Source organism: Rhinatrema bivittatum, chromosome 2 (assembly GCF_901001135.1).
Source record: "Rhinatrema bivittatum chromosome 2, aRhiBiv1.1, whole genome shotgun sequence".
Lineage (NCBI taxonomy): Eukaryota > Metazoa > Chordata > Amphibia > Gymnophiona > Rhinatrematidae > Rhinatrema > Rhinatrema bivittatum.
In genome coordinates this window covers 486,049,643-486,069,189 of record NC_042616.1, presented here as the reverse complement: position 1 = coordinate 486,069,189, position 19,547 = coordinate 486,049,643, and the positions used below count along the sequence as shown (strand labels likewise).

The following is a 19,547-nucleotide window of genomic DNA, read 5'->3' as shown; positions in this document are numbered from 1 at the left end:
TTGACTGCCACAGCACACTGAACCGACGATTTTAATGTGTTATCCACTATGACGCCTAGATCTCTTTCTTGGCTGGTAGCACCTAATATGGAACCTAATAGGGAACCTAAAAATAATATGGGTTATTTTTCCCTATATGCATCACCTTGCACTTATCCACATTAAATTTCATCTGCCATTTCGATGCCCAATTTTCCAGTCTCACAAGGTCTTCCTGCAATTTATCACAATCTGCTTGTGATTTAACTACTCTGAACAATTTTGTATCATCTGCAAATTTTATTACCTCACTCATCGTATTTCTTTCCAGATCATTTATAAATATATTGAAAAGTAAGGGTCCCAATACAGATCCCTGAGGCACTCCACTGCCCACTCCCTTCCACTGAGAAAATTGTCCATTTAATCCTACTCTCTGTTTCCTGTCTTTTAGCCAGTTTGTAATCAGTTGATGGTTGCTATGAAAACTCTAAAGGAAAAATTAAGTATTAATATCAACCAGCATAGCACTTTGGAAACAGAACCATTCAATGAAAATGATTCAGAAAGGCATGACCAAAATGCTCTATATTAGGTACAATCCAATGTTTTCAATTAACCATCCTTGCATTAATTGGACTGGATGGCAAAGACAGAGCATATGGCTTAGGTGTTGAAAGGAAAAGAGCTTATGGCTTTCCAAGAGATAAAGATGAACTTTAACTAAGCAAGTTCTCAAAATATAAATGGCTTCAGATAAGGTATTGTATATTAGCAAGAAAAACTAACATTCATTCACATTATAAGATGTAGCAGAGATGTTTAAAACCTGTGAGAAGGTGACAGCATTTTCTGAAGTGGCTTCGGGATTCTCACTGTTGGCAGAATGCCTTGCTGGAGGTTGCTGAGAAGCAGAAAGCAAATAGGAAAAGGACTTCAAGGCCTTTATCAGGGCCTGAAAAGTCATGAATAAACAGCCAATTCTCCACGGCTCCCCAGCAAAAAAAAAAAAAAAGCCAGCTTGGACATTGGCCTCTCTCTTCTTCCCTCAATCCCTGAACCTCGCTCACCCTGCACCTCTCTTTCTCTATAACCTCCTCCCCCATCTGATCCTCAGGCCTGCCTGCTTGCATCGCTCACTCCCTCCGAGGGGCAGAGAAGAGCTTGCTCTCTCCTCCTGCCATTCAGGGAATCTGAATGTATGCTAAGCAAGCAGGCCCGTAGATTGTGTTCGTAGGAGAGGAGGCAGCCAGGGGGAATAGGAGGAGAGAGAGAGAGAGAGGCGCTACTCTTTGGGTGAGGGAGACTTGGGGGGCAGCAGTGCAAACGGAAAATAAAAAAATTGGGTCCTTGCCTATATGGATGATCCTACACAAATTATTGCACAGAAGCAAGTTATTGAGGATGTCGATGTCTGCATCCCTCTTTCAGACAGAATTCTACGGGGCTGGGAGATAAGTGCTAGACCAGTGTAAGAATGAGGAACGGAGGAATTCAGAAGAAGGGCCTAAACCAATATAATACAAATAACGATAATAGCATGCATAATCATGGCAGAGTACCAAAAAGCTAGGTTCATATTTCTGCCCAGTAATGGATATGCAATACATAGCAGGAAGACCCCCTGCTAATGCTAAGCAGGAAAGGACGCATGGCATGCAGCTTAATTAACGTAGGAAACTGAAGACAGGGTGGTAAAGGGACACTGTCAAGCTGCTTTAGAAGAAAAGGAAAAAAATGTTCCTGCCTGTGGGTTGGTTGTCAGCGAGCAGTTGAAATACTGGGGCTGCAGCTATTAAAGTCTACAAGTTTTGAGCTCTGACCTTCTCCTAAGAAATTAACAATATGTTTTGTACTAACAGTAAGCTTGTTCCTCGGGATGCAGGAGAGGAGAGCAGCCTAACTCTGACCTGCGATGCAGGACCTAAGCTGCTCCTCACTTAGGAGGTTCTCACAGGCCAAAGGCCATTTAAAGTGAAACCAGAAAGTGCTGTGAGCAGAGGAATGGTGTCCACCCTGCAGGTCTGGAGCAGTTGTTTGTGCTTGAGGTTGCCACAGGTTTTATAGGCACATTGGGCACAAAAAAAAAAAAAAAAGCACCTGAAAACCAAACTCCCAAACTAGGGTGGTCTACTGCACTGCATTTGAAGCCACAGTCCTTCATTTTGGTGTTTAAAGAGTCTTGTTTGTCACAATCATGTAAAATGTATGCAACTGTACATTTTCTTTATGAAAATTATGAATAAATATATATAGGTTCAGAATAAGTAATTAGTGATCTCTCTGTAGCTTGAAATCAATCAAGATTTGCTTAAGTAAAAAGCAAAAGAAAAAAAAATGTATTTTCCTTCATTTTGCAAAACTCTCCACCCACTCCCAGCTGCTGCGTGACCCTCTGGTTCACTCACTCGATCACATCCCGCATGCTGAGGAATGGCCGGAGGCGCCTGGGAACAGTTGCTGCCTCTTCTCTCCCTCTCCTTCCCACCCGCTGTCCACACGGTTTAAAACATCAACTGTCTAAACCGCGTGATGACAGAGCCCAGCATAGTTCCAACACATGACGTCTGAAACAAACCGACGGCAGGAGAGAAGAGGCACTGGCCTGGTGGCAGGGGACAGCCAAGAGGGGGAGCAGAACTGTTGGGCCAGGGTGTGAAGCGGGAGGAAGTCAGGGAGGGTCATGGGTCAATTCTGAGGTGCCACTATTTCTTTCTTGTTCTGGCCCTCAGGGAACAGTGTCTTCGCCAACGTCAGCCCACATGCTATTTAGTTAACTTTATTTGAAGAATCACCTCTAACTGTTTATTTACAGAATTTGACATAAGTACAACAAGAATATTTGCAGTACATGCAAAGTCTGTTAATAAAAAGAAAAGGAAATACAATCTATATTGAAATCATATCATAAAACAAACTCAAGTCAATAAATGGAGAGACAGATGGCACCAGATTGGCAAGTGAACAAAAACAAGTTAACATCAGTTATATTCCATCACAGACAGAATACAAACATCTTAATTCCGCTCCACTAGACTTACCATCAAGAAACATGTTTAACTGCATTGCATCATAAAAACTAAAATAATTGCCTTGACATACCACTATGCATAAGCAGGGGAACTTAAGGGAAAAAAATGCCCCTAACTACAAAACTTGGGAGTTTAATTACAAAAAACATTTCCTCTGCATCTGGGTATGTTTAGAAAGATCTGGGAAAACATTCACTTTTTTTTATTTATTTATTTATTTATTTAAAGATTTTATATACCGACAGCCGTTTGCACATCGTATCGGTTTACAGATAACTTAGAACAATAAATATAAATTAGGCATAGCCTTTACAAAGAACAGAAAACAAAAAGGAGTATAACAGGAAACAGAGAACTTAGGTTAGTACATTCAGCTGGGAGTAAACATAAGTTAGGAGAGGAGGGTACAACTATGTGCAAAAAAGGGGGAGGCTATGTACAAAAGGTGCAGAAAGGTGCATTAGCTAAAAAATGCCCAGTTTTATCGGGGGAACGCAGGAGAGAATGTAGGGCCTAAAGGGGTACTGCTAAGGATTGAAGGAGTAGTCATTAGGAGTAGTTTGTCTAAGAAAATTGTAAGGTTGTAAAGTTTCTGGGGTGTTTTTTATTAGTAGGTCACAGAAGGAGTAGGGTTAGCGTGGGTGGATAAAGAGGGGTAGGCTCGAAGGAAGAGCCACGTTTTAAGTTTTTTTTTTAATTTGGGTGTGGAAGTTTCAGTGCGTAGGTCAGGGGGCATAGAGTTCCAAAGTGTGGGGCCAGCAAGTGTGAAGGCTCTGTTTGTTGTAGAGATGAGTCTAGTGGATTTTATAGAGGGGGTGCAGAGGGTTCCTTGGAGGGAGCAGCGTGTTGGTCTTGTGGAGGTTCGAGGAAGGAGGGGGGGGGATTTATCCAGTGGTAATGCTCATTGGCAATGCTTTTGTGAATGAGGGTCAGAGTTTTGTAGAGGATGCATGATTGCATCGGTAGCCAGTTAAGTTCAATCAGGGTGGGAGTAATGTGGTCCTTTTTATTGGAGTTTGTGAGGATGCGTGCAGTGGCGTTTTGGAGGAGTTGCAATGGTTTGATGTGGGGTAGCAGGGAGGCCAAGGAGAAGGGCGTTGCAGTAATCTAATTGGAAAAAATAATGGACTGGAGTACTGTACGGAAGTCAGAAAAGTATAGAAGAGGTTTGAGTTTTTAAGGGTTGCAATTTGAAATAGCAGTTGCTGAGGATAGATTTGATGTAGGGTTTGAAGGTGAGTTGGTTGTCTAGTATGACACCTAGGTTTCGTGTGTGGGTAGGGAAAGTGGATGCGGAGATGGCAGGAGGAATAGGGATTGATGAGTGTTTACAGGAGATGAAAAGGAGTTCAGTTTTTTGGGGGTTGAGGGCCAAGTGCATATTAGTGAGGAGCTGATTAATGGAGGCAAGGCAAGTTTCCCAGGTTTGGAGAGCGGTGAGAGGGGAATTTGTGAAAGGGATGAGGATTTGCACATCATCTGCGTAGATGAAGTGCGTGAAACCAAGCTTAGAAAGAAGGGTGGTGAGAGGAAGCATGTAAATGTTAAATAGGGTAGAAGAGAGGGACGAGCCTTGGGGGACACCACAATCAAGGTTTACAGGGTTGGATTCTTTATTATCAGTGGTGACTGTTTAACATCGGTTTTGGAGGTATGATTTTATCCAGGATAGAGCAGTTCCAGAGATCCCTATACTGGAGAGAATGTTGAAGAGGATGTTGTGGTTGACGGTGTCGAAGGCGGCGGAGATATCCAGCATAGCGATGAGATAGGAGTTTCCAGCGTCCATTCCTTTAATTAGTGAGTCTGTTAGGGAGAGGAGTAGGGTTTCCGTGTTGAGGTGTTTCCGAAAACCATATTGTGTGGGTGGGAGGATATTGTTTTGTTTTAGATAGTCAGATAGGCGAGAGTTTACCAGTTTCTCCAGGACTTTGGAAAGGAAAGGGAGATTAGAGATGAGTCTGAGATTAGATAGGTTGGAGGGGTCAAGGGAGGGTTTTTTCAGGATAGGCTTGACAACAGCCTGTTTCAGAGAGTTTGGGACTGTGCCTTGTTCTAAAGAGCAGTTCACGATTTTGGAAAGTGGTGTGACTATGGTTTTGGGAATAGAGAGTAAGAGTTTAGTGGGAATGGTTTCAAGGGGATGGGAGGATGGTCTCATCTTTAAGATATTTTCGATTTCGAGGGAAGAGGAGAGTTCGAAGGATGACAGAGAGGCGGATATGTTGAAGATGGGAAGTGTTATATTGTTGGTGTTAGGCGAGAATTTCGCAGTGATGGAGGACACTTTATTCTTAAAGAAATGAGCTATTTCGTTGCAACGTTTTTGTGATGAGGGTTCATGAGGAGGTGTCGAATTGGATCTGGGGTAGATTTTTAAAAAACTACGCTCGCGCACCAGGCACAAACAAAAGTATGCCGGATTTTAATAGATACGCGCGTAGCCACTTATAGCCTTTAAAATCCGGGGTTGGCGCGCGCAAGGCTGTGCAAAATCGGCAGCCTGCACGCGCCGAGCCGCGCAGCCTGCCTCCGTTCCCTCCGAGGTCACTCCGAAATCGGAGCGTCCTCGGAGGGAACTTTCCTTCCACCCCCCGCACCTTCCCCTCCCTAACCCACCCCCCAGCCCTAACCCAACACCTGTTAACTAATCTGTTAACCAACAATAACCAACATCATCAACCTAATCACTCGAACAAGGAATCTTCCCTGACAAACTCAAAAACGCCGTGGTCAAACCAATCATCAAAAAACCACAACTCGACAAAGCCGATCCAGCAAACTACAGACCAGTCTCCAACCTCCCATTCATAGCAAAAATCATCAAAAAAATAGTCAATCAACTTACAGATCACCTTGACTCACACAACATTCTACACCCAACACAACATGGCTTCAGAAAATTCTTCAGCACCGAAACCCTCCTTCTCACACTCACCGATACCATCCTCAGAGGACATGACAAAGGCCAATCATTCCTCCTGATACTCCTCGACATATCAGCCGCCTTCGACACCAACAACCACAGAACACTCCTCACCAGACTTAAAGAAATTGGTCTACGAGACGCTACAATCAAATGGTTTGAATCTTACCTTTCAAACAGATCCTACAACGTAAAGACAAACACATCAGAATCCACCCAAGTACCACTCACACACGGTGTCCCACAATGATCTTCGCTATCCTCAACCCTGTTCAACATATACCTCCCAGAATCAAACCTCACCTATATTGTATATGCAGACGACATACAAATATTGCTCCCCATAAACAAATCCTTCGAATACACCCTGGACAGATGGAATAAACTCAGCTCAAATCTAACTCATTTGCTATCACAACTATCTCTCTGCCTCAACCAATCCAAAACCGAAATCCTTCATATCCCCGATCGTCCAGCATCACCCCTCAACAACATCACCTCAAACAACCCAGGGGTCAAACTCACACCATCCACAAGAACCCTAGGTGTGACTCTTGACAGCCAACTCAACCTCAAACGCCACATCTCCAACACAATAAAAGATGGATTCTACAAGCTGCAAATACTAAAAAAACTCAAACCCCTTCTCCAGGCTCACGATTTTCAAACAGTCCTACAATCAATAATCCTTTCAAAACCTGACTACTGCAACTCACTTCTTCTTGACCTCCCTGAGACCCACACCAAACCCCTCCAGCTTCTGCAAAACGCCGCCGCCAGGACCATCACAAACTTAAAAAAATGCACCCACATCACACCCACACTAAAAGAGCTTCACTGGCTGCCCATCACTTTGAGGATACAATACAAAACCCTCACCCACAAAAAAATAAACAACGACGAAATGAACTGACTAAACACCACGATGCACCCATACTCCACACAGAGAAACCTCAGGTCCACAGACACTGGCTTCCTCTCCATCCCCAACTCCAAAACTGCACACCTCAACTCCACCCGCAAACGAGCCATATCAGTAGCGGGCCCAACTCTGTGGAACTCCCTCCCACCCCATCTCAGAAACGAACCCTCCTCTCAAGTGTTCAAAAAACAACTTAAAACATGGTTATTCAGAAAAGCATTCCCGCCAGATTCTTAACCACTTTCCTGAATCCATCACATCTCCACCAATGAAACCCTCCTGCCCCCTCCAGGCTCCTCGCTCACCCCCGCCATACCCCCATTCCCACCCCTTTGCCCCCTCACCTACCCCCCTTAACCATCCCTCCCCTTCCCTGCCCACCTCACCCCACCCCCCTCAGAAGCCTCCTCCCCAAGCCTCCCAATGCCTCCTCCCCAGTCCTCCCCCTCCCCACTTTCCCAATATCTCCTTTTCATTTTAGAAATGTTTCCCCCAGTCCCAACACAAACTACCTCGTTGCAATGTAAATTAACTACATTGTATTTCTGTATTAATTTTTATTTTTTATTATAAATGTTATATTAAATACTATCACTTTAATATCTTATAAATGTTAAAATCCTTTAAATGTTAAAAAATATATACCCTTCGACAGTTCCTTGACAAGTTACCATGTTGCAATGTAAAATAAGGCAGACCTTGCCCTATTCACTCAGTTATATGTAAACCGATGTGATATCTCGATCGAATGTCGGTATATAAAAGCAAATAAACAAACAAATAAATAAATAATCTTTGTTAGACAAGTTACGCCTGCCCAAGGCAGGCGTAAATTGCCCAACCCGGGAGCAGTTTCGGAGGCCTCGGCCACACCACCGAAACGCCCCCGGGCCGGAACCACACCCGCGGCCCCACCCCCAGATGACTCGTCGCCGCGACAAGCCCCTGACACGCCCCCACAGGAAAGCCCTGGGACTTACGCGCACCGCCGAGCCTATTCGACATAGGTTCAGCATGCGCAGGGGGAACTTGGGGCAGGTTTTCGGGGGTGTATGCACGAATCTTACGCCCGTACCCCTTTGAAAATCCACCCTTTTATCTCCTAAAAAGGAAGGTGACCTATTCCTAAAGTAAAGTTTCAATACTAAATCCCTATCCATTTCCAAAGCAAAATTAACTATCAGGGTTTCTCTCTAGCCACAATATCCTCTTGAGAGTTTTCCAACAAAGCAGATACATCCAATATATTGGTAAAAACCAAAAAAGTCAGAGCCATTTTCTTGAGCATTAGGCAATCGTCTCTGAGCAGAAATATAATATACTTTGTATATATACTCCTGGGGGAATTCTGCATAAAAACAACTTAAAATTCTGCAAACTTTATATTGGTCAAAATAACACAAATTACATGAGAGTCGTTAAGTAATTACATTTTAAATTAATACAGAAAAGTTACTTAGAGATGCAGAATTTCCCTAGAAATTCACTGTAAGTGTCCCTTCCACTCACTCTCCCCTACTCCCCTGGCCGCTTTGCCCTCTCAGGCCCAACTCCTCCACCTGCCAGTATCTCTCCTCTCCACTTCTAGGCTCAACCCCTTCCACTCTATCACCAGTCCCAGAGTTTGACCCCCGTTCTCAGTACTGCCCCTCACAGAGGCTCCCTCTGTCCCTCCCTCTCTCACACTCATGATCCCTCTCTCTAATACACACACCCTCATACAGGCTCTCTCACTCTCTCACACACACAAATAACCTCATAAAGGGTCCTCTCTCTTGCATACACACCCACACAAGCTCCCTTTCTCTCTCACACATACATCCTCACACAGGCTACCTATGTCTCTCATGCACCCCTTCACACAGACTGTCTCACATATACACAATCCCTTCACAGAGGCTGGCACCCTTACATACACACAATCCCTTTTTCATACACACCAGCTCCCAATCTCTCACACACATACACACTCCTTCACAATCTCCTCATATAGGCTCCCTCTCTCTGGCACCCACACTCAAATCCCCCCTCGCTCTCACCCCCCTCTCTCCCTGCTCACACCCTCTCCCCTTCCCCCACCCCTCTCTTACCCTCCCCCACATCCCTCTCCCTGCTCTCTCAACATCCCCTCCCCCACACCCCTCCCCTCTCACACACATTCACTCTCACCGGGGCCTTCATCTTCGCTGCGAGCAGAGCACACTCCGTTCACGGCACACGGGGGCCTTCATCTTTGCATGCGCCGTTCGTGGAATGCCAGGGTCTCCTCTACCATTTTCTGCGCAGAATTTGGCAATTCTGAGTGGGGGGGGGGGGATTCTGCGCAAATTCTACGCTCCGCAGTAGCATAGAATTCCCCATTGACTATATATAGGAGGTATATTTTTAGGCAATCAATATTTCAATCAAATATTTGTTTTTTTACCATTTCCTAAGGCGATGCACATTTAATTCAAGGAAAACTGACAAAACAAGTTTGTATATCTCAAACAATTTTCAAATATCTCAAAAGACATACACTGCTCAGAGGTGATCCTGATGACACAAACCAGCATCCCCCCTAGAGCATCCTTGCTTGGTTGGCTTGTAGATGTCGATACCTAAGAGTCTAGGAGACCTGAAATAGTAACCAGAATCACTGCAGGAGATGACATATTTTGCCCCTTCCTCTTCTTGCCAAATCTGCGGAAAAAGGGAAACTTACAATTCGCTGAGAAAAACCTCAGTAATCCATCTGGCTCCCCAAGGGGGCGCGCCTCATTGGCTCGCACCTTATGACTGCATGCTAGGGGACAAAGGCCTTTATGGCACCAGACACACTGATAATGTCAGCGGGGGGTTTGCGGCACTCCTTCCACCCACCCGAAGACCATCTAATGGAGACCAACAGCTGTAATCCTCTCGCCAGGTCTCTCACTCACTCCATAGGTCAAAGGTCTTTATAAGCACTGGTCATACTGATGACGTCAGTGGTGGAGTCTGCAGTGCTCCTTCCATCCGCCCCAAGAGCATCTAACAGGGAGCAACAGCTGTGACCCTCTTGCCAGGTCTCTCCCCTTACTTGTTATAAAAATAAAAGTGATGTACAATAGTAAATTCATAGGTAAAATACCGTAATACAAACATATGCATAATCTTTCAAAAATAAAACAAATAACATTTATAAATTAATAAAAGAAAATAAAGTTCATAATGATAAAATAGAAATACAGTACAATAAATGGGAAAAGAGGGGGTAATGTGGGCTGATCCTGACAGGTCGCAGGTGGGAGGGGAGGTGCCGGATCCATATGGCAGCTGGCAGACAAGCTGCCGGTGCTAAGGACTGGAGCATGACCGCCAGAGCAAAAGCACTGCACACATTTATGTATTATTGCCAATTAATTTCTCTTCTACCCTTTGGTTGCCATATTTTCTGTCCAGGGCAACACTCTTGAAAATAGTGAGCCTCGTGAATTTCAAGCTTACTACTGAGATTCTTCCTTCTGTGGCTGGGGTGAAGACGAAGGACCAAGTCAGAACATAAACCGTATTTCTACCGCAGTGACAGTAGGATCTAATACTGATCTACCATGAATGGCAAGGGGGCACAGAGTATCGATGGCTACTGCAACCAGGATGAGACTATGGGGGGTGAGAGGTAGAAAGGTCCCCTGTGCGTTCTTTTTTCTGTTGGAATGAAGAGTCTATGCCGAGGAGGTTTCCCCTATCACTCCAGTGCAGTAAGTGCAATTCAGTAGCCGGCTGGCTGATTACCTCTCGTACAGAGTGTTGCACTGAAGGGATGCTATCTTTGGCAATGGATCATGTTTCCATGACTGTTGACACAGGTCTGGCTGGAAACCTGTATCAGTTTCTGGCACAGGAGGGGAAGGAGGTCCCAACGATCCGGCTCTGCAGCTGAAGAGCTCCCACCAGTAGCCAACAGCGGGAACACCACCGTACAAACGCAGACACATAGAGACATAGTCTGGGTATTTATTAAGAGTTTGAAGCAAAAACCACAAAACAAATTGCAAAAGAAATCACAAATACCTGTCTTCAAGCATGAAATCAGGAAAATAAATGAGGAAAAGCAAAAAAAATCTCAACTGTAAAGTAAAAAAATGTTGACTTGTATAAGATTTGACCTAAAAAAAAAAAAAAAAAAGTCTGCATCAACGGAAGGAGGGAGAGAAGCTTGATCTGTAAACAATATTCTGTGCATGTTTTTGTCTTCCTTCCCCAGACAACGTATCTCAATACAGCATGCAAGCCTCTGCTCAGAGACAAATATACCAACTTTATGCTTCCTTGATTTCTTTTAAAATCATTTGCGAGTTCCCTTATTTAATTAGCTTTTGGTTTTTTTCTTTTTACTTAGCTGACTCTTCTCTCAGATTATTGCGCTTCTCCTTAAACCAGCTAGCAGTGGTGTGTATTTGATGTACAATACATGCATACAAAGAGTGAAGCAGCAGCACCTAGTGGTTAGAGCAGCAGGCTGAGAACAGCTCCGTCAGACTGTGGGCAAGTCACTTCACCTTGATTTCCTAAGCATTTCCCCCAGAGACTCAGAATGGGAGAAAAGCCTTAGTAAACCAGGTGAGCCCCCTGGGGATAAGGAAATACCAACAGCACCTGAATGTCACTTGCCTTGAGCTACCAATGAAAAGGTGTGAGCCAAATATAAAACTAAATAATTTATAAATGAAAGGGTCGATTTTAAAAGATCCGCGCTTGCATCTATGTGCGCACATGGGTGCAATCATTTTATAACATGCCTGCGTTAGCGCAAGCATGTTATATAAAATGCGATATCCGCGTGCACGTGCGTGCCAGATTTTAACATCCGTGCGCGCGCGTGTGGGTGGCCCGCGACTCGCGCGCGCATGGGGGGAGAAATATCAAAAGTACGCGAGGCGACGCAATCAGGCCTTTTAAGGAGCGGACTGGGAGAGAACTTTCATAACCCTAATCCTACCTTTCCTCCCTCTTCCCCTCTCCTCCCCGACCCCTAAACCCATCCTAGCTTTCCCCATTTTTTAAAAATTTTAACACTTACTGCTCCTCCCGAGCAGAAGCATCTTATTTATTTATTTTATTTTATTTTATTTATTTATTTATTTTATTGGTTTTTATATACCGTCGCTCATCAGAGATATCACGTCGGTGTACATAGAACAAAATCCGCAATTGCGTTTTACATAAAACAGTAAGAAAACAACTGAGAAAACTTTACATTAAAAACGGTTAAATGCAATAACAGCAAAACAATTTATAAAATATAAATAGATATATAATGATAATATTATATAATGTAGTTATAATATTACAATTTATAACATTATAAAATTATAATTTATAATCTTCCGCTCGCTGGCCAGTTACCAGCGCGCTCTTCTCTGGGACAGGGCCTAATGGCCGCTGACCAGGCCAGCCTCCGCCCTGCCCCTCAATACAGGCCGATTCAGTAAAACATGTGAGAGAGCGGGCGCTCCGAGATGAGCGCCCACTCTCCTGACACGCGCCCAGGCACTTCTCCTGGGCACGCGATTCTCTATTTAAATTAGGTGTCGCGCTAATAAGGAGGCGCTAGGGACAACAGCGCGTCCCTAGCGCCTCCTTATTAGCGGAAGCGGCGGTTCTCAGCAGATCAGACAACCGACGCTTAATTTTACCAGCGTCAGTTTTCGAACCCGCTGACAGCCACGGGTTCGGAAAACAGACCCCGGCAAAATTGAGTGTCCATTTTCCAACCCACACACAGATTTTTTTTGTTTTTGGTGCTTCCGACTTAATATCGCTATGATATTACGTCAGAGGGTGTACAGAAAAGCAATTTTTTTCTGCTTTTCTCTACACTTTCCCAGTGCTTTCTAAGGTTAATGCCTGCCCTTGGGAAAAGGAAGTGGTGGGCCCAATTCATCCTTCTGCAGGTGGGAGGCAGAAGGGAGAGGTGGTGAAGGGAGAGGTGGTGAAGGGAGAGGTGGTGAAGGGAGAGGTGGTGAAGGGAGCCCCCCCCCCCAACAAAACCAATAATCAGGCCTCTCTTCTCAGCCCTCTCCTCTTTCTTCCTACCCCCAGGCCAGCATCCCCTATTCTCCTTTGGCCTCTCCTCTCTTCCCATAATCCCACCTGTCCCATCCTCTCCTCAACCTTGCTCTCCCCCCTTTCTCCCACCTCCCTTCCCCCTAATACCCTCATTCACAATCCTCTCAATTCTTCACTCCTAGTGCAAGAATCCCCTCACTTTTACAGCCTTTCCATCACAAACCCCTCATGCACCTCTTCTATTCCCTTCCCACCCTCCAACCCCCCCCAGTATAGTGGCATTGCCGTCACTCGCCCACCTCCATGCTCCTAATGTATCACAGATTTGCAGGGCCTCGGCTCTCTTTCTGCTTTGCAGCAGTCCGTACCTAATGTCATTCAGGTGCCAGCAGCCGAGGAGGAGAAAGAACAGAGGCACTGCAAGGCTAGAATCCTCCAATTTTAGGAGCACAGAGGGCAAGTGACTGGGTTTGGGGATTGGGGGACAAGTGGTGGCGGCTGCCGCCACCAGGGAAGAAGGAATAGTGCCAAATCAATAAAGCTTCACGTGTTCTGTTGCCATGGCATCCTCCCCCCAATTTCCGACACCTATGTCAAATTGGAAGAATCTGGGAATTTACAGGTGAAAATTGATTTAAACAGAAAACGAAGATCCCTAGCTATAGCATAAAAAGCTTCTGAACACAACCAAAGACAGATATGCCCAATGTTTATTAAAGCTTATTTAGATTGTGATATAATGCCAAGTAAAGTGATGGAAGGCCACTACTTAGCTACTTTTGTCCTAAAAAGTTAAAAATAAAAATTCACAGTTTTCTTAAACCCCATGCACAGTTTTTGCTCAGCAGAATAATTATAACTATGGGTCTGACTTAACCATTTTCTCAAGGGCTACCTGTCCGCAACAAATTAAGAACCTGTGTGCCAAAAATCCATTCCGTTTTTAAGCACTGGTGAGAATTAAACAAGGATGTCACATTAAACTTTTACAGCATTTATGGCATCATATGTGCAGATATGAAACGTCAGGCTTCTGACTGGTGTGCTATAAAATGGTCATCAGTATTCAACATTCCCACACAGAGAAGCCACCAAGGTGTTCCCCAGAGAAGATCTTTTTCTAAAAGACAACTGGATTCCAAGTAGTCCTGCTTCATTAATGTCTTTAACAATTTGGTATAATAGAAGTGATGCCAACCGAATGCTATGATAATTATTTTGTGTGATTATAACCTCCCACTCTGTGATTGTGTGAGATGCCTGGATATTTTATAATTATAGTTTTAAAAAAAAAATTCTGCAACAGCCTGTCATTCCACAGAGCTACCCTGAAGAATGATTTAGTGGGTATGCAAAGATGAAACAATCCAACTGGCAGATGGGGGTCGTGTCCAAATCTTTGCAGGCCTGGCAGAGGCAACATGCTCAGACTGCAGCAAAGAGTGGCACAGCCAGCTTCGGTGACAGGGGGGTCGCCTTCAAGCAATACAGGACCCCAGCGCAGGGGGAGAGCAGAGTAAAAGAAAGCCCGCGTTTAGGAGCCGGGACTCACCTTGCCACAGCCGGGCGGCCCCCAGAGTATTATGGAGGGGATCTCCTGGGAGTGCAGCAGAGTCCTCAGCAGGGTCTTTTCCCCCAGCACTTTATCCTGCCCCACGTAATCCTCCAGGGCGCAGGGGCGCATTTTGTCAGCCAGGGGCTTCCCGTCTAGGCTCTTCTGCAGGGACGAGGGGGCACCCGCGGCCAGCCCCTTCGTGCCTTCGGGCTCGGCCCAGCCGCCGGCTCTCATCGGGCTCTCCGCCCCTGCCCTGGGCTTCGAGAAGAGAGGGAAAGGCGCAGCAGACACGGGGTCCCCGGAGGGGGCGGCCATCCCCTCCTCTGGCCCCGACAGCCGCATCCTCTTGCCGCCCTGCAAGGCTCGGGGGGAAGGGGAGGGCGGCGGTGCTGCGGCGGCGAGGGAGTCGCCCCGGGGCAGGGGCTCGGCCTGCTTCAAGCAGCCGTCCAGGTGCGCGTTGATGCGGGCCGCCTCCAGCTCCCGCAGGCAGACGGGGCAGCGCACAAGCTCCGGGGCCGCTGGATCAGCCATGATGACCGCCGGCTTCCGGGTCCGGGCATGGAGCGGCTTCCCCGGCCGGAAAGCAGCAGCTCCCGCCTTCGGCCCGGCGCCGTGCGGCAGCCCGGGAACTGTAGTCCCGCTCTCCCTCTTATGCTCTCGCCTCAGCAGTGCCGTCGTTTATGCATAAAGTCCAGGAGTAGGTTGGCTTTTTTTATTTCCTTCTTTAGAGGGAGAAATGACGGGTGCCACGAAAGCTGAAGTAAAAATGAACCATCCAGCCTAACTGATTAATTATAGGAAATGTTTCTGAACCTTTATCAATTCTGCTTAATATTTTTGCTGATGGGGTTGTCGCACATGAAGCTTTTATTGCCACTCTTCACTATTAAAACACAGAAGCGTAGAATATAAAAGCGGATAAGGCCCATCTGGTCTGCCCCGTCTGCCAATTGATCCCTGACGTTCCCTTCACTTCTTTGCAAGTAATTATCCCCTGTGCCTGTCTAGTGATTTCTTGAACTGTTTTTTGTTTTGCCTCTGTCACCTGTTCCATGCAACCACCACCCTTGTGTGAAGAATTATTTTCTGGTGTTACTAAGCCTATCCCTTTGGCAGCGCTGGTGCTAGCTTTTTTGCTGCCCTATGTGAACAATTGCTGTTCTGTCCACCCCAATTCATTCAGTTTCAGTTCCGGGCCTGTTTAAAAAGCCCAGAGCCCTCCAGCAATCTGTATTTTTTTAAAACTGACACCCACTCCCCCCCCCCCAGAACTAGGGAAGGCTGTTAGGTACCTTAGGCAAACTTACAGCCTTGAATGCACACACACAAACACACACCCACCCTTTACAGATACACACAAATTATGTATTTATAACAGATTTTACATGAAAAACAGCATTCAAAAGTACAGTTTTCTGAGGCAAAAATATCACAACACGCATATTATATTTGCATGCACTGCTGTAATGCCAACCAGAAAACTCTGCAAAAAAGACACTTGGAATCCATATGGAATGAATATATGTTGGGTGTATCCCTCAGAAATCCATGAATACCAGAACTGTGCAAAGTTTTTTTTTCATGCCCGTTTCGTTTTCGGATTGGGGGTGGACCTGTTGCATGGTAAGGGCAAAAGGCCGCTGGCGCCATTTTTATTACTGGCAGCCGACGGCCCGGGAGCAGGAGATCATTCCTGGGCCTCCTGTTGGACCACCAGGGACTTTGGGTGAGTCTTGGGAGGGTTGGGAAGGGGGCTTTATATTTAATGAAATTGGAGCAGTTGGCGTGGGTTTTGGGGTGGTTATTATTTTTTAGGTGCACACTTCCTGAAAAAAAAGATGCTAGGAAAAGCTCACGAAATTTTGTAGGTTTTACTATCATTTTTTTTGCTTCCCGAAATGCAACGAAATAGGAAATATTGTCTTTATTTCCTATTTCATTGCAAACAACTGCACATCTCTAATGAATATACAGAATTACCATTACAATATAGTAAACCTCCCATACCAAAACAACTCTTAAGTAAACAGTGACAACCTTATCTATGAAAAGGTAACACTGCACATATTACACCAGGCTCTAGAACACCAATACACCTTCTATTAGGAAAATAGAACAAATCAGATTGCTATAGATCCTTACACAGAAACTACATGCCAGCAAAATACTTTACCTCTAACACATATTGAAGGACCTTCACTGGCTACCAATCGAGCAAAGAGTTAAATTTAAAATTTTAACTTTGGTGCATCAATGTATTTACAGGGCTTCTCCAGGGTATTTAAACAAATTATTGGTTATCTGTGATCCAATATGCCCATTACATTCTTCAGGTCAGCAGTTATTAACCATTCCAACAGTGTCATTAGTAAGGCCGCAATGCACCCGTGGTCATGCATTTTCTTCAAAAGCCCCAATGCTCTGGAATGTGCTTCCTGGGAGTTTTAGGCAGCAGATTTATTCAGTGAAGCATTTGTGCATTGATTTTATATATTTTATGTATATTGTCATTTTATATTGTATTGTTTTACATTTTTAAGATTGTGATTTGCCTTGAACAGTTTGCTGGTAATAAGGCAGACTATAAGTCCTGGTAAATAAATAAACATATGCAGTACATAGATGGACCCTGACCAAATACAGAATAAAGAGACCAGAAATTGTAAATGGAAACGTGCAGAGAAGAACTGAACTGGAACTTACAAAAAGCCAGCCTCTATATGCAGAGCAACAATGGACAAACAGAAATATTACTATTCTTCATAAAACATTAAATAATGAAAATCTACACTTATCTACACTTCACTCGACTCCCTAGAAAAAATTAAGCCCATGGCATCAAATCTTTTATTTTATAAAAGTTCTTAATCCTAGCACTCTGACTAGTTATTGTTTATTTTTATGTATATTTGAAACCTCATTTTATTTTGATTATTTTATGTTTATTTTACTCTTGTAAACCGTTTTCACAAAAATTTATTTTAAAAAACGGCTTTTAAGTAAATAAATAAATAAATAAATTAATTAATTAATTAATATAAAACATCATTCATAAAAATAAATATTTAAAACCATTAACAAATAGAATATCCAAAATTTACCAAATACCAATAAAATATTTCAAAACAGCAGACACAACACCAAACAATAATTAAAATAAATAAGGATAAAAACATTCCTCTCTCCATACTTGGGAACTTTTTATTTCCAGATGCCCTGAGATTGTTATGGATTAATGGGGGAGAGGAGGGAAAGACACACTTAATCCATGCAGGTTCCCATTCACACATACACACATCCCAGGCAGGATCCCATTCACACACACACACACAACCCAAGCAGGTTGCCATTATACACACATCCTAAACAGGCTCCCATTCACACACACCCATCCCAGGTTGGCTTCCATTCAAACACACATCCCATGCAGGATCACATTCACACACAGAAAACCCAGGCAGGTTCCCATTCACACACACCCTTCAGGCATGCTTCCATTCACACACAACCTAGGCAGGCTCCCATTCTCACACACACACAATCCAGGCAGGCTCCTACTCACTAGGGATGTGCATTCGTCCAGAACAAATTGGGCAATTTCAACGAAATTGCTTAATTCGTTCTGGTTCGGCCACCACAAAAAATGAAGCGGATTTTCCCGAAATTTCGGGAAAATTCATTTTTCAGGGTTAGTGCACGCTAAATCCCCATTATAGTGCGCACTAACCCTGAAATTCAGGGCAGCCAAAAAAAATCGGCCTGAACCGCGGGAAAACAAAATTTCCCATGGCGGGCCAAATACGAAGGCCGAACCAAAAGGTTCAGCCGAATCACATTTCTACTACTCACACATATACACACATCCCAGGCATGTTTCCTTCACACACACAATGCAGGCTTCCTTTCACACATATACACACATTCCAGGCAGGCTCCCTCTCTCTCATACACTCAGCAGGCAGGCTTCCTTTCATACAGACACATACAGATAGACTTTCTCACACACACAGGCAGGCAGGTAAGCTTCCTTCTTCTCTAACACACAAGCAGGCAGGCAGGCTGTTCCATGGTTGCCACTGGCCCATAGCCTCTCCTCACCTTTTGCTGCCATTGGCCTGCGGTCTTTCCTCATTATCTGCTGCCAACGGGTTGAGCTCCACCATCAGCTTGCAGCCTCTCCTTCGTCTACTGGTGGTCCTGCAGCTCTTCCTCATTTTTGGCTGCTGGTGGATTGGGCTCCGACCTGTGTCCTCTCTTCTTTGGTAGTGATTTGGGCTCTGCTGGCAGCCCTGCGGTCTCTCCTACTGCCATCGCCCCCCTCCCTCCCAGGATTGCTGCCCCATGCAAATGCACGGTATGCACACCTGTTTGCGCTGGGTCTGCCCTTTGAAGCCTTATAACATGACCCTGAAAAAGGTTTTCTTTTACCAGCCTGGGACAAAAGCACTATTTTGTTAAATAGTGATTAAATGATGGACTGTAGTCTACGTATGTGATTCCCTCCGCTGCCCTACTGTCTTTTCCACCTTTTCTTCTCTCTTTGTCTCCCTTTGCTCACTTCTTCCTGTTTCCTTCTTCTCATCTTCCCTTCTGTTTCCCATTGTGTCCCTCCCCCTACATTATTCCATCTCCATCATTTATTTTCCCTACCTTCCAGCCCAGACCGAGTTACATAGCATCCAATCTGCCTTCTACAGAAAAAATTTACAATATATAATTAATATCATCAGTAAATAAACAATCCACTCATGCCTCACACTCCCTCCCATTCCTCCTAAAATGTCCCCTCCAATCCCAGCCTATCCTCCATCCCCACATCCCCACATCCCCTACCCTTAACCCACAAGCCTCATTTACATCCCCTCAACTTCACACCCAACATAACGTCAAGCAACTGAACTAATCAGCCACCAAATTCTTCCACCAGAAGCTATGATTTGAGGGTTTTTTTCTATAATTATTCCTTTATTAGTTATTTCAATATTAACAATCAAGCAACCTTGACATTAGAAAACATAACGGGCATTTATACAAAGTCGCAGGAATAAATCAGCAAGGAAAAATAAATAAAAACTACATAACCGCTATTATTTATTCCAC

The 19,547-nt window shown here is 44.7% G+C and overlaps 2 protein-coding genes across 3 annotated transcripts in view; one reads left to right on the top strand and one right to left on the bottom strand.

The window, feature by feature from the left end:
- Positions 1 to 15,000, bottom strand: part of WRNIP1 (WRN helicase interacting protein 1) — a 143,802-nt gene extending 128,802 nt beyond the window's left edge. For both annotated transcript variants that reach the window (XM_029590536.1, XM_029590537.1), the window contains exon 1: positions 14,445 to 15,000. In XM_029590536.1, the coding sequence (XP_029446396.1) occupies positions 14,445 to 14,978 (534 nt within the window). In that variant the 5' untranslated portion in view covers positions 14,979 to 15,000. The remainder of the gene's footprint in view (positions 1 to 14,444) is intronic.
- MYLK4 (myosin light chain kinase family member 4) overlaps positions 1 to 19,547 on the top strand; it is a 278,506-nt gene that overhangs the window by 33,500 nt on the left and 225,459 nt on the right. The gene's annotated exons all lie outside the window — the stretch shown is intronic.